At 39.1% G+C, this 14,740-nt stretch overlaps 1 protein-coding gene across 1 annotated transcript in view; it reads right to left on the bottom strand.

The window, feature by feature from the left end:
- Positions 1-14,740, bottom strand: part of ctnnbl1 (catenin, beta like 1) — a 117,443-nt gene that overhangs the window by 65,088 nt on the left and 37,615 nt on the right. The window contains exons 9-11 of the mRNA XM_080030604.1: positions 13,474-13,532; positions 12,841-12,989; positions 4,578-4,759 (exon numbers count right to left, since the gene is read on the bottom strand). Coding sequence (XP_079886730.1) covers positions 4,578-4,759; positions 12,841-12,989; positions 13,474-13,532 — 390 coding nt within the window. The remainder of the gene's footprint in view (positions 1-4,577; positions 4,760-12,840; positions 12,990-13,473; positions 13,533-14,740) is intronic.

Below are 14,740 nucleotides of genomic sequence, written 5' to 3'. Positions count from 1 at the left end.
TATCTTTGACATGCAACTGCTAGAATTTGGTTGAGGTTTAATGAAAGCAATCCAATTTCCATCAAATTTAAGTCTCCATATTTGTTTTGCTCTGTACATACTTCAAACAGAACTATGCAACCACACAATGTGGCCATTTTCTTTTTATCACAAGTCTCTTTCTGTAAGAGTGCCAAACTCATTACCTATTTAAGTGCATACATTAGTAAATAAGGTTCACAATAAGGGCATTTGCTACACTTGTGTTTGTGTCGCATTCAAAACATATGAACAACAAAGGGCTTCGTTCCCTCCATGTGTGAGCTTGCTCTCTCTCCATAAAACAAACATAACACAAGCAAAAATAATTCTGGGTTGGAGACGGAGCAATGACTACTGTGTCTCCCCATGTAAATGAGTTGTTTACTTCTGGTTCCTCTCATGGTTGCTCGCATCATTAGCTATCTAAATGTACCCGGCTGCCACCAATTTCCGTCATACAATCCCATTTGACAGGTAATGACAGAGCCCATACACCAATAAACCGAGACCCTCAAAACAAGGTGAACAGCAGTGTGGTGTCTAGAATATTCATCAGCAGATAAATGTAATTTATTTTATTTTCCTTTCAGTTTTATATCTATCACTTACAATGTCTCAATTAAATTTTTCTAATACAGTCCCCTCCAAAAGTATTGGAACAGTGAGGCCAATTCCTTTATTTTTGCTGTAGACGGGAAACATTTGGGTTTGACACCAAAATATGAATATGAGACAATAGATCAACATTTCAGCTTTCATTTTACATCTGGATCTGATACACAACTGTGAAGAAAGCAGTATTTGTAAAGGAACACCAGATTTTTAGGTGAGCAAAAGTATTGGAACAGATAGACTTAAAATAAATTAAAGTGAATAAGACTTAATATTTTGTTGCAAATCCTTCGCTTGTAATAACTGCACTCCCATTGACATCACAAAACTTTTGCATTCTTCTTTTGTGATGCTTTTCCAGGCTTTCACCGCAGCCTCATTCAGTTGCTGTTTGTTTTTGGGGGGTTACTCTCTTCAGTCTCCTCTTTAGCAGGTTAAATGCATTCTCTATAGGGTTTAACTCTGGAACTAGACTTGGCCAGTCTGAAACCTTCCATTTCTTGCCCTTGATGAACTCCTTTGTTGTTCTTGCAGTTTTTTTAGATCATTATCTTGCTGCATGAGGAAGGATCTTTCAACCAGTTTGGTTGTACCTTTCTTTAAATTGTCAGACAAAATGTTTCTGTAGACTTCTAAGTTCATTTTGCTGTTGCAATCATGTGTTACTGTGTTGTTGTCAAGATGAACCTTTACCAAAGTGATGGAAAGGCTAAAGTTTGGAGAAAGAAAGGATCTGCTTATGATCCCAAACATACAAGGTATGTTCACCGTGTGAAACACGGTGGAGGCAATGTCATGGCTTGGGCTTGCATGGCTTCTTCTCAGATGGGCTCATTAATCTTAATTGATGATGTAACAGATGATGGCAACAGCAAAATGAACTCAGAAATTTACAGAAAAAAATGTCTGCCAATTTAAAGAAAGATGCAACCAAACTGATTGGAAGATCCTCCATCAAAACAAAGGATTTGCAACAAAATATTAAGTCTTATTTACTTTAATTTATTTTAAGTCTATTTGTTATCAGATCCAGATGTAAATACCTGGAAATGAAAGCTGAAATGTTGATCTATTGTCTCATTCATATTTTGGTGTCAAACCCAAATGTTTCCAGTGTACAGCAAAAATAAAGGAATTGGCCTCAATGTTCCAATACTTTTGGAGGGGACTGTATAGCGTGGCAATCCCTGGTCATTTGGACTGCGTCACGGATTTCACAGGAATATTTCTTTGCACCCAGGAATATGATAGAGACAGAGCCATGGAATGAATGTGAGAAAAAGTAGTGTAAGGATAGAAGGACAGAGAGGTCCCTATACCTCCCAATTACTTTTGTTTAAGGCTGCTGATAGTTAAATAATCTACAGTGTTATTGTGTTATTCTGCAGAACCACTTGATACACAGTATTTTTCCATTAGTGGTGTTACTGAGAAGGAGGGCTCACACAATACGCCATGTATTTTGACATGCTTCCGATTAGGGCTGGCACGAATACCATTTTACAGGCTTCAAATATTTGTTAGATTTTCCGAGCAAGTATCCGAATACTTGTTCTAAAAAAAAACACCATCAAACCAACATTAATAATGCCAATGTACTCACTGAAACCGAGTGCGTGAGCCGAGACAGCAAGCTGCGTAGTTTGTTGATGCTTTAATAACTTTCGAACAGTAGTAAAGTCGGAGTTCCTTACTTTTTCCCCGTGGAAGAGAACACTGTTGTTCCGTTCCAAATCAGCTGTCCTCTGCGCCATCGTAACCCGTACAGGAGCTTATCAATTCATCCAGGAACGTGCATCTTTTCTGCGATTTATAAATCCATACAAAGATCCAATATTCATAGTCTTTTGTGTCCATATTATATCCATTATTGACCGCCTATTCCCATGATGCAAGCAAGTCACGGTTGATGATGGGCAATAGCAGCGCTGAATGTAAACAAACAGCTGAGCTAAGCTAACGTTAGCATTACGCCAAGCATTAATTTCCTTCCGAAATCGCACTAATGGTGTGGTAGCCTATAGAGTTATTAGGAACTCTCTCTCTCCCTCCTGCGCTTGGTGCCGCATTTAGTTTGCCTCACTCTGGTAACATCACGTAGCCTACTACAGCTGATATCACCGGTTGCGCTTTGAAAGGTCAGCGGCCAACTAGGTCAAAGTTCAAATAATTCGATAATATATTTTAAATTAACGTCTAATTTGTATTTTACAATTGTTTTATAACTTGTGTATCCAAATATTATTTGCTGACAAAATATACTGCAGTTTGAGCTACCTTTGCAAAAAATATATAAAAAAAAACTTTTTGAAAAAAATAAAAATAAAATACGAATACTGAATTGAGCTCCGAATACTAATTTAACAAACGAATACTCGGATATTCGAATAATTCGGGCTAGCCCTACTTCTGATTAGGCCTATTGCTGTTAGACCAATCAATGGAGACAGAGGGAAATCCTAGACACTCTGCAACTCTCAACACATAGAATCACATCAATCAATTATGGAATATTGCTTCCAAAATTAAATGCTGCACATTTGCATTCTATTCCATCTCTTTGTGGCGTGGAACCATTATGCAGACTGTGTGTTCATAGATGGAGCATGATGATTTATACAGGGTATCTGCAGGTTTCAGCATGTCAAATTTAAGACTTTTTAAGACCTTTTTAATACCACCTTGAATTAAATTTAAGACCTAAAACACAATACATATAGGCGATATTTTGGGGGGGTCCAGCTGTATTACAACCCAAGCTTAGCTTGTGTGTCACTCAATGAGACTCATTCAAGTTTACTTTTTGTCTGTTTATTGAACATAAAGTGATACTCATTTATATCAGAAGCTAGGAAGCAAGTAGCCTCTCTCAGGGTATCTGCACATTTTAAGACCTCTAATGAACACCAATACCTTGGTAAATCTACAAACTACACAACAGTATGCTCTGTAAAGAGTTTTATTAAGTTTGAATATCAAATATTCAATGCACTTTAGCTAACAACTGCTGTCTAATTACAGAAAATAAAAAAATTTCAGCAGTCTGAATGAAGACAATGTCCCCCCGCATTTACCATCAAATAAATATAAGATCACTGTAAAGGCAACGTGAAAACCCATCATTACCACCCTTTCAACCTATTATAGAGCTGTATCAATTGATTTACATTTTCTGATTAATCGAGTCACAAGAACAGTTTAATCAATAAAGAAAATGTGTTAGCTGCAGCATGCAAATAGGTAGTGCGGGTGAACTGGGAACTTCAGGCAGAGGCCCCTGTTCAAAAGATCTTCAATTCGCACCTCCGGCAGAGCTTTTCTAGCATCCCTGTGGAGGTTGGAGGCTTTGAACCCGAGTGGTCGATGTTCAAAACTTCCATTGCTAAAGCCGCGGCGGAGAGCTGTGGTCTCAAGGTCTTAGGTGCCTCTAGGGGTGGTAACCCTCGGACACCGTGGTGGACCTCGGTGGTCAGGGAAGCCATCCGACTGAATGAGTGCTTCCAGGATATGTTATCCCGGGGGACTCCTGAGGCAGTTGCAAGGTACCGACAGGCCCGAAGGTCTGCAGCCTCTGCCGTGTCAGAGGCAAAGCAGCGGGTGTCAGAGAAGTACGGAGAAATCATGGAGAGGGACTTTCGGTCGGCACCAAAGTGTCTCTGGAAGACCGTCCGGCACCTCAGGAGGAGAAAGCGGGGAACCATCCGAACTGTTTACAGTAAGGATGGGACGCTGTTGGAGGTAGTCTGGTATACTTTTACCCCAATGGTTTGGTTAACATCGTTTTTATTATTTATCATAACATTTAATCTGCTGCTGAAGGCATTACATTAAACAATAATAACCCTAACCCTGCGGTAATTGATCTCAACATGGCCTTAAAGCCGGATTGCAGCCTTTGTGAAGAGATCTTGTCTGCTGGTACCTTGTTCTAATGAGTGACTGACCTTCATGCTCTTTCTCTGAAGTACCAGTTTTCTTCATCTTCTTGGGGGTTTTCATGAAAAGTGGAAAGATGGTTCTCAAGCCCAGGATGTCCACAAACTTGTGGCAGTTATCTGCTCCCTCTGCTCCAATCATCCCATGGTCCAGGACCTTCATAGCACTGGTCCGGGACATTTTCTTTTCTCTGTAGCAGAGGAAGGAAATTATGCTGAAGTCAGATATACTAGACAAGACAATGCCTAAGAAGTTTTTTCCACAGTTAATAGCTGCTATAAACCGTTGGTGTTTTGAGTCAACTGCTAACGACACAACAGTGTGTTTAAGAATTATTTGTATGTTCTTCTATAGCAGTACTACTACTTAATCATAATGATTTTTGTTCAGGGGAGTCAACATTGAGCAAAATGGATCCCATAGTATGTTAACATCTTTGTATGTTTTTACATTTTACCTTAATTTATTTTTATAGCACCTTTCTACACACTATTACATGGTGTTTAATAAAGGGTAAATATAACCAGACATGGCCAATGAAAGTGAACAAAAAGACAGCACACAAATGCCTAAGCACAGAGCAAATAGATACAGAAAATACAGTAAATGAGATCAAAAACATAATAGGGATAAAAACTCAAATTAAAAAAAAGTCATAAGAATCAATTTAAAAGGACGTTATGAGCTTTGTGGGTCTGATATGAGTTGACAGGGAGCGCCAAAGCGTGGGGACTCAAATCACCCTGCTCCATCTGCAGATCTTGATTGTGAAGTTGGTGTTTATCAGGCCAGAAAATAAGAAATGTATGTCAGTGCAAGGCCATTCAGGGCCTTACAAGCCCTTACAAGGGCCTATTTTGGAAGGCTGTGAATTATAACAAAAATAATCCTAGCACTGTTCCCAGTCAGTTAAAAATAAATGATCAGACTTTAAATGACCAGAAATAAATTGGTTTAGCTTTCAATAAACACTTTATAGCTGCTGGTAAACTCTTTCACAATGGAGTATCTACGCCTTCCACCACCTTAAATAAAAATAGCATACCACCTGTCTCTAAAACTCCTCTTTTCAGCCTTGTTCAAGTTTCAACAAGTATTGTTGTAGATGCGCTTCTTGCCATTAACCCCAAGAAGTACATGGGAGAGGACAATTTGGACCCATTTTCAATAAATCTCTCTGCACTGATCATATCAAAACAAATAACTAGGGCTGTCAAACGATTAAAATTTTTAAATCAGATTAATCACAGGATTCTGTGGATTAATCACGATTAATTTTACCATTCGAAATATGCTTGAAAAATTCAAATTTTCTCTATATATTGTTGTATGAACGGAAAGATAAAGGACAGGAGGTGGATATGTACATTTAAAATTAGTATTGTTATTAATTAAAAATCCAAATGATGGTTTTAATACTGAAAATAAATTTAAATCAAACTAAAATATATACCTACCACACCATAATTCAATTGGTCTGTCTCTTTACTATGTCTTTGGGCAAATATAGGCTATATAATGGCATTTATTTTGTGAATCTATAGGTTGTGCATTCTTGAATACAACTTGATTACAGTCCGCGGTGTGTGTGTGTGTGTGTGTGTGTGTGTGTGTGTGTGTGTGTGTGTGTGTACGTTTGTACGCGCGAACACGTCCTAGGGGACTGTTCATTTGTACCAGGAAGGCGACGTTATGTTGTCTACTCACACACACCTCTGAAAACTGCAGACGTTTGTGTCCTCGCGTGCTCTGAATAGAGCGGACAATGTTTCTCCTCCTGTTGCTCCCGACATCAACTGTCACCCGCGGCAGTTGATTTTATAAACTATCTATGCCCCCGACACAGACGTGACCGTTAGCAGTTTAAAACACGGCATGGGCTAGCGTGATGTTATGTTTGGCTGCGCGCAGCTACTGATCCTGGGTCAGCCACAACTTAGAGTGACTGTAGTATAGAGCCGGTGGGATGCACGGGGCGGATCATTCTGCACATGCGTTAATTGCGATAAAAAAAATGTACGCGTTAATTCCAGAAATTATCACTCTGCGTTAACGCGATAATTTTGACCTACAAATAACCCATATTTTTAATCTTTCCATCTCCTCTGGTATTGTTCCTAAAGTCTGGAAAAAAGCTCACGTCATTCCATTACATAAAGGGGGTGACAAAAGTGATCTCAATAATTACAGGCCAATTTCCAAACTCCCATGCCTGGCAAAAATTCTAGAATCAGTCATTAATACTCAGTTGAAAACCTTTTTATCCAGTGCTTCCATTTTGAGTCCATTTCAATCTGGTTTTAGGGCAGGCCACAGTACCGTATCTGCTGTCACTTTGGTCTAAGACAATATTGTTAAAGCTATCGATAAAAAAATGCACTGCGCAGCACTTTTTGTTGATCTGTCAAAAGCTTTTGATACTTTAGATCACCATTTGCTTTTAGAGAGGCTGCATGAAATTGGTTTTGATTATTCTACATGTAGCTGGTTTAGGGACTATCTCTCTGATAGACAGCAGTCAGTAAAACTGGGAAGCTACCAAACTGAGTTTTTAACAGTTACAAATAGTGTTCCGCAGGGCTCAATTTTAGGTCCAGTCCTATTCACAATTTACATCAATAACATTGTTTCATCACTACAAAACTGCCATGCCCATTTGTATGCGGACGACACTGTACTGTATTGCATTTCTGATTCAGTGCAACAATCTGTTCAGAACCTACAGTGCTCTTTTAACACCCTGCAGAACTGTCTAGTGGATCTCAGGCTTGTCCTTAAAACAGAAAAAACTAAATATATGTGTTTTTCCAGAGCAAGAATTACACATTTTAATGATCTTATTATTCACACAAATAATGGATCTCATATTGAAAGAGTCACTGAATATAAATATCTTGGCATCTGGATAGATGAAAAACTCTCTTTTACATTTCACATAAAAAACCTTGTCTGTCGTCTGCGACAAAAGATTGGATATTTTTATAGGAATAAAGCCACCTTCCCGTTGTTCAGTAGGAAAAGGATTATTGAGGCAGTTTTTATGTCTGTCCTTGATTACGGTGATGTGGTGTATCGGCATGCATCTCGTTCATGCCTTAAACTCCTTGACTCTGTATTTCACTGTGCTTTGAGATTCATTACAGGAGATGCTTATGATACACACCATTGTGTTTTATATGAAAAGGTTGGGTGGTCCTCCCTTAAGGAGAGATGTGATGCACATTGGCATATTTTTATATATAAAGCTCTGACTGGAAAGCTACCACTCTATTTGACAGAAATGCTGCTTATCTCAGATGGGCTTTATCAAACCCGCTCAACTGACATGCTCATGTTATATGTCCCCTATGCCCGGTCTGAGCTTGGTAAAACCGCTTTTAGCCATAGTGCCCCTGACTCCTGGAACAGCCTACAACATACAATTTAAATAAATACACTCATAACTGTTAACCAATTTAAAATTATTATTTTGAATCAGCCCCTCTACACTTGTAACTGTTTTAATTAGGCTATTGTCTCTTTCATTCAATTGATCTGAATGTTTTAAATTGTTGTTGTCTGTGTGTGTGTGTGTGTGTGTGTGTGTGTGTGTAAACTTGTTATGTATTCTCATTGTATATTGTGTATCTGTACAAACTCGACGTCATTGTAAAAGAGGGTCACCCCTCAATTGATCTTTCGAGGTTAAATAAAGGAAAATGAAGAAAAAAAAATAAAACAAGCAATAAAATTTTTATATTAATTTAAAAAACTAACTAGCACAGGGGTGATGTGCTCATGCTTCTTTGTGTAAGTAATAATTTGACCGGCTGCATTTTGTATCTGTGTTAGGCAGAATGAAAGGAATTCAAAATGTAATTGTCTTGCATCCTTAATAATAAACCATTAGTAGCAAAGTCATAAATTTGTCTTCTCTTTCTCCACCTTTTCTGTATTTCTCTTCGTCCGGTTCCTCTGTGGTGGATTTCACAGAAAAGGCTTTTTGCATTCCAATAATGAGACATTGATCCAAGCCTTAAATCTACGTGTCCTGAGGCGTGATTATTAGTAGCTACAGGGGTGCACAAGCGGTAAAGGCTTCATAATCATAAATGTGTGTAATGTGTCTTAATGACTCTTTAAGGTCACATGTCTGCCGTCTATGCTCACAATGTGTAAGGTTGCAGTAACCTTTGACCTCAAATCTATTCAGTTCATGTATCGCTAGCTCGCTAGCTACACAACATGGCACAATTTTAAATACTTGTCAAAATCTGCTTTGTATGTGTTTTAGGAGGGAGGATACACATGTGTTATACCATAGGGCCATACAACGGATCTCGGTTGATCCGTGGTCCATACGGACCAACCACACACGTGAACCGCAGATTTGGTGAATAGCCTTTGCAACAAAAAAAAACAGGTGTGTTCACGTGATTATAAAATAAAGCTGTCTCTTCCTCCCTCTATTTGCCTATCTTTCTCTCTACACTGCACACTCAGTCTCAACTATCCATGCTTAAAGGCCTACTTCACCGGTTTGAATATGAAGGTGTATTGAATTCTGAGATCCTATGTAGTATAAATGTGCAAAAAAAACAACGTACTTTGTAAATATTACTGTGATGTCATGTCACAGTAAAAGACATCACAGTAATATTTACAAAGTAAGTTTTTTTTAACCCTATATTTCTCTTTCTGTGATGTCACGAGAAAGAGAAATATAGGGTTAAAAAAAACACTCTTTCTGCCTTTTCTCAGGCTAGGATGAACCGATTTCAATTTTTTTTCGCACATTTATACTACATAGGATCTCAGAATTCAATACACCTTCATATTCAAACCGGTGAAGTAGTACATTTTTAATTCACTGTGGATTTTTTAAATAAAACAACAGAGGTTATTGAAACCAAAGTCATATTTGTGTTGTTATCGTTTCCTTTTTTGTTGTTGTTGATCCGAAAATGATCCGATCCGTAACTCAAAAACCATAACACGATCCGAACCGTGAGTTTAGTGATTTGTTGCACCCCTATAATTGAGTAACACTGAATGTAAATATAATATTTGTTAACATAAAAACTCAACTGTAATACCAGACCTGCAAACTCATAGGAGGTGAAAAAGGTGACAAACACCCGTCCCTTCTAGGGGGGTCGGGTGTTTTTCGCTGTCCAAACGATTGGCTATTGTTAAATATCATTCACACAACCAGAGTTATCCACTATTGCCTCCAATGTCCAGCTGGGTGAAAATAATAGCCAGCTGAGATCCTGACCCTCCTAGGGGGGTCCGGGGGTACGCCCCCCCGGGAGATTTTTTTTAAACTTTTTAAAGTGAAATGCATGAATCTGGTGCACTTTGAGAGGGAAATTAAGAGGCTAAATCTGAGGAATTTTGTGTGAACAAATAATTTGGAGACACTGGGTCGGATGAATTAGAAGCTTCTTGGATTTTCCATTAAAATGTTCATTTAAAATAAAATATTATGCAGGGTCCTCTGGGTTGGGCTTGGTGCTCTTTTTCTTTTATGGGACATATTTCTCTGTAATATAATGAATACATTTAAATGCAGTGAGAGGAATGAAGCAGAAGAACTCTGTTGTCCAGCTATCTTTTTTTCCACAGACGAGGCTGAAATAGATTATACAGTGCATGGGCATCTGAGCCCCATTTCCAAATGTTTTTAAATAAACTCAATACACACTGGACGTGAACGTGACGTGATCAGTTAAACTTGGATTACCTCCCAGATGAACAGATTAAATTATTGGGCTATTAACTAGGCTATCTAGATCAAAACATTGTATTCATTTTTTTGTATGATATAATAATATGATGTTAATATCAAACACACAAACTAAAAAATAAAAATAAAAATAAATTGGGGTGGGGGGGGGGGGGGGCCTGTCGGTCGGCTCTGATTGTGAGCGCACTGCAGACACTTCATTTCTGCAATGTGCGCTCATTAAACTGTCAGCTTCACTTAAGAGCAGAGGTGGGTCGTAACGCGCTACATTTACTCCGTTACAAATACTTGAGTAACTTTTTGAATAAATTGTAATTTTAGGAGTAGTTTTATTGCAACATACTTTTACTTTTACTTGAGTAAATATTTGAAGAAAGAACGGTACTTTTACGCCGTTCCATTTGGCTACGTGACGGTCGTTACCTTATTTTTTTATATATTTTATTTATTACATGCGAGAGCTATTTCTCTCATGATTTCTCTCCCCCGGGACGTCTTCAGCCAACATCTCTATCACGTGACTATTTCAACCAATAAAAACCACATTACAAAAGCTTGCCAATCAAATGCAGCCACTTCAGTCACATGACAAGTGTTCTCATGTTGTCATAGGGCTCAACAATGTCCGCGGACTTTTTTAAAGGCTACGGTTCCGCACCGATGTTGTGTCCGTGGCCGTGCCATGTAGGTTAAACGCATATTTTACAGACTATCTGGGTGAGTCGAGAAAATGGAAGAAACCGCTGATTCCGAGGAGCAATAGCCACACCCCTGGCCTCAAATACAAACTCACACACTCACAAGCTCTCAATCACACTAACTCACAAAATAACAATCACACACTCACAATCACAGTGACACAGACTCCCACACACTCGCAATTACAGAGAAACTGTTCTTATTTGACACATGTCCTGTTCTCCCTGTAGCCTACTCACTTCGCATGCCCCAGTCTGGCTGTGTGACAGTCTGAGAGTGGTCTCTTTGTTCAGCCACTCTGTAGTTTCATACGTTGAGTGAGTGTGCCAGTCAGGTTTTGATGTGTAACGAAGTTTAATTTTGTGTGTTTTATATTTTTGGGGCTAAACACAACCTAGATAATTTTCTCAGGGCCAGTGACATATTGTAGGAATTTGTTTTAAAATGTGTATGTGCAAAACAATTGCAACAGTGTTATAAGTGTATTGGTTTTAATTAATATAATTTTGGACAAGCCTAATTTATTATCATTTTATTTGAAGGGTGATGTATTTAATTGGGCAGATAATACATTTATTATTGTTTGAGTTCAAGGGTTATTCATTTGATTTTTAAATACCTTATTTATTGTTTTATTTAAAATTATGTTATTTAACATATCTTTATTTGAACATTGCTGTTTTATATTATGTTCGTGTCTATTCTGTACCGTTTGTGTTGCTCTGTATATTTCAAAAATAAATCTGGAGTAATTCAGTAGGCCTACTTGTACTCTTGAGTACTTGAGTAGTCTTTTCACTGCATACTTTTTTACTCTTACTCGAGTAATAATTTTTATGAGTACTTTTACTTCTACTTGAGTAATTATAATCTTAAAGTAACTTACTTTTACTTGAGTACATTTTTTGGCTACTCTGCCCACCTCTGCTTAAGAGTCCTGTGTGGGTCAACAGTGCAGTGCAAACTATGCAGCATAAAGTTATAACATTCGTCTACGACCGTGATGTTAAATCACCTTCACACAAAGTCTCCGCCCCAGCAAAGCAGCGAGTCGATCGCTGTGACGGTGAAAATCACCGGGACCCGGGAGACCCAGTGAGCGAGTGAGACGCCGCTCAGAAAAAACTCTGTGGTTTGATGGATGAAATCAGTCGGGGATATCCTGCCCGTTAACTTTGTCTACGGGAACGGCTTCCGCGATCTTTTTCTATGTCTCGAGTCTAACAGAGAGCCATGTCGGCAAACTGGCAACGCGACTAAATACAGTGAGCTGCGTCCCTCCGTATAGTTTCTGTTTCAGTAGGCTGTTACATTAACCTCTGAAGCATTGACAGTGTTTAATCAAAGCCTCTAATTTTTTATTATCAAAAGGGCTTTGATCGAGACTTTTAGCCAATTCTAAAGTCTGAACACACAGCGGCAGCAGTGATGCTTTACTGTGCCCGATCTTAACGCTGATTGGACAATACTCATGACGTCTACCAAAGATGTTTTATTGCCAAGATAACAATATTCCCTTGTCTCACACTACGGTAACTCGCCCACACAGTCCAGTCTGGGAAGCGCTGGCTGACTTCTCTGGCAGCTGCCGCTACCCCCCCCCCCCCCTCCCAAAAACAAAAACTCTTCGGATCTATACGATTCACGTGGGTCATATATTTTGATTCTAAACGGCGATTTTCGCCGAAAAGCGACGAGTTTGCAGGTATGAATACCAAGTGAGTGTTGACTGTAGCATATAAGGGCATCCAAATTTGAAATACCAAATGCTCCCCTAACATATTAATAGCAATCAAGGAGTGAGTCCTACTGCTGGCAATTCTTAGTGTGTACTGCGGACTGACCTGAGCATGAGATTCATTAACTGAAGCCCCTCCCCTCTGAGGAAGCGGTCCCGATTGGCTGGCAGCATGAGGCAGGAACACAGAGCATCAAACAGGTTCTCCATCATCTCCTGCTCCTCTGCTGTGGACGGGTTGTGACGTTTGAACACCTTAGAGGGAAGGCAGGAGAAACAAAGCTTTAAGAAAGGAAACCTGGCCAGGCATTTTGCACTGGAAGGATTTTTTAAAGGCTTTGGGTCATATTTGGCAATATGTGCTCCTTTAATGATGAGAGGGAATACGCCTTGCATGACAGAGACATTAGCCATGTTCGTACTATAATTAAGAGAACAGAAAGACTCGGTGTGAGAACATGCCACGACCAAAATGCTGGTGACTGACAACCTTAATAGCTAATTAAGTTGATTATAAATAATTATAAATAATTTGGATGTCCAATTCTGGTCAATGCAATGTCACAGAACATAAATCAAAAAATGGTGTAAGTAAGTGGCTTCGGGGTTGGACTAGATTTGTGGTTCACAACACATAAAACTGCTTATGTTCAAGCTTGGGTCTGGAGAGGCTTTACCAATGCAAGGCTCAAATATATGATGGGTAAAAGGTGATGGAAGAGCAAAAGTTAAATCTTACAGATAGTTGCTGCAGTAACACATCAATGCCATCCATCTCTCCCAGTAGTTCTCTGGTATCTGTGGAAAAAAAGAAATACAGCATGATGAAGACTAACGGCCTCTGCACACATCCTGCGTCTACCTCTGGAGCGCGTCGCCTTACCTTACTGCTGCGTCTCTCGGACTTTTCTCAAACACACATGGAACGTCTCAGCAGCTGCTTCTAAAAGCCCTGTCTTTCTACATAGAGTTTTCATAGATAATTCCCATTAAAAATGAAGTTCTTTCGTGTAATTTATGATGCATATGATTTACATTGAGTCTAATATTGAGTCTGGACAGTAATCCGTACGCCCCCTTGCCTTTTTAATTTTTATTTGATTTTTTTGCCACATTTTCGCTTGTTGAAAGTTTTATTTTGAAAGCGAGCCTCCTGAGGCAAAGGGGAGCGTCGCTGCAGACGTGCCTCCGACGCGCATCAGCAGTGCGTCTGAGGTTGGATGTGTGCTCGCTCTAGGTTGATTACAGGGTCAGTGACAAAAAGTCAGACGCAGACGCGAGGTAGACGCGCAGTAGAGGTAGGATGTGTGTGGAGGCCGTAAGATGGAAACGGAGTAATAGGACAACAGGGAGATAAAACAAACGGTTTTGGGGGGAAAACAGACATCTAGGAAGTGGAAGGGAGGACAGACAACAGTGTGAGGGAAAGGATACAATGGATTAATGGAGGAAAGGGAGAAAAACATGTTTTAGTTTTGTTTTTTGTTTGGAAAAATGACTTCAATGTTTTCTGGAAACACGCATTAATTGATTTCAAATCAGAAATAACAAACTAGTTGGAGAAGATAAAAGCTAGTCTGCAGAATCCGTCTGCCCCACTCAGTGTGTGTGTGTATCAGCCAGCACTGCTGACACGCAACAGACAAACATGCGTGTGCAGTCACAGCCACGGCAGAGAGATGAAAGATAAACTAATTAACGTAACCCAGTTGACGTGAACTACACTCATAAGTAGGTGCAATAAAACCTTCAAAAGCCCAAACTTCATTAATACACCTGTTCAACCTACATAAACGTGGATTTAGAAAGCGATAGGTGTGCATCCTTGATTGATACTGAAGTTTTTTGGACCAAATATGTAGAAGTTATCATATTTATATAATTTTATTTTGTTGTTTTGTTTTTCCACAATGTCGTGTTTTTAATGATTTTATGACAATTGTATGCTTTGTAAGGTGACCTTGGGTGTCTTGAAAGGCGCATATAAATTAAATAATAGTATTATT

The sequence above is a fragment of the Ammodytes marinus genome (assembly GCF_949987685.1).
Source record: "Ammodytes marinus genome assembly, chromosome: 7".
Classification (NCBI taxonomy): domain Eukaryota; kingdom Metazoa; phylum Chordata; class Actinopteri; order Uranoscopiformes; family Ammodytidae; genus Ammodytes; species Ammodytes marinus.
The sequence above is the reverse complement of the archived record's forward strand: the minus strand, read 5'-3'. Positions and strand labels throughout refer to the sequence as shown.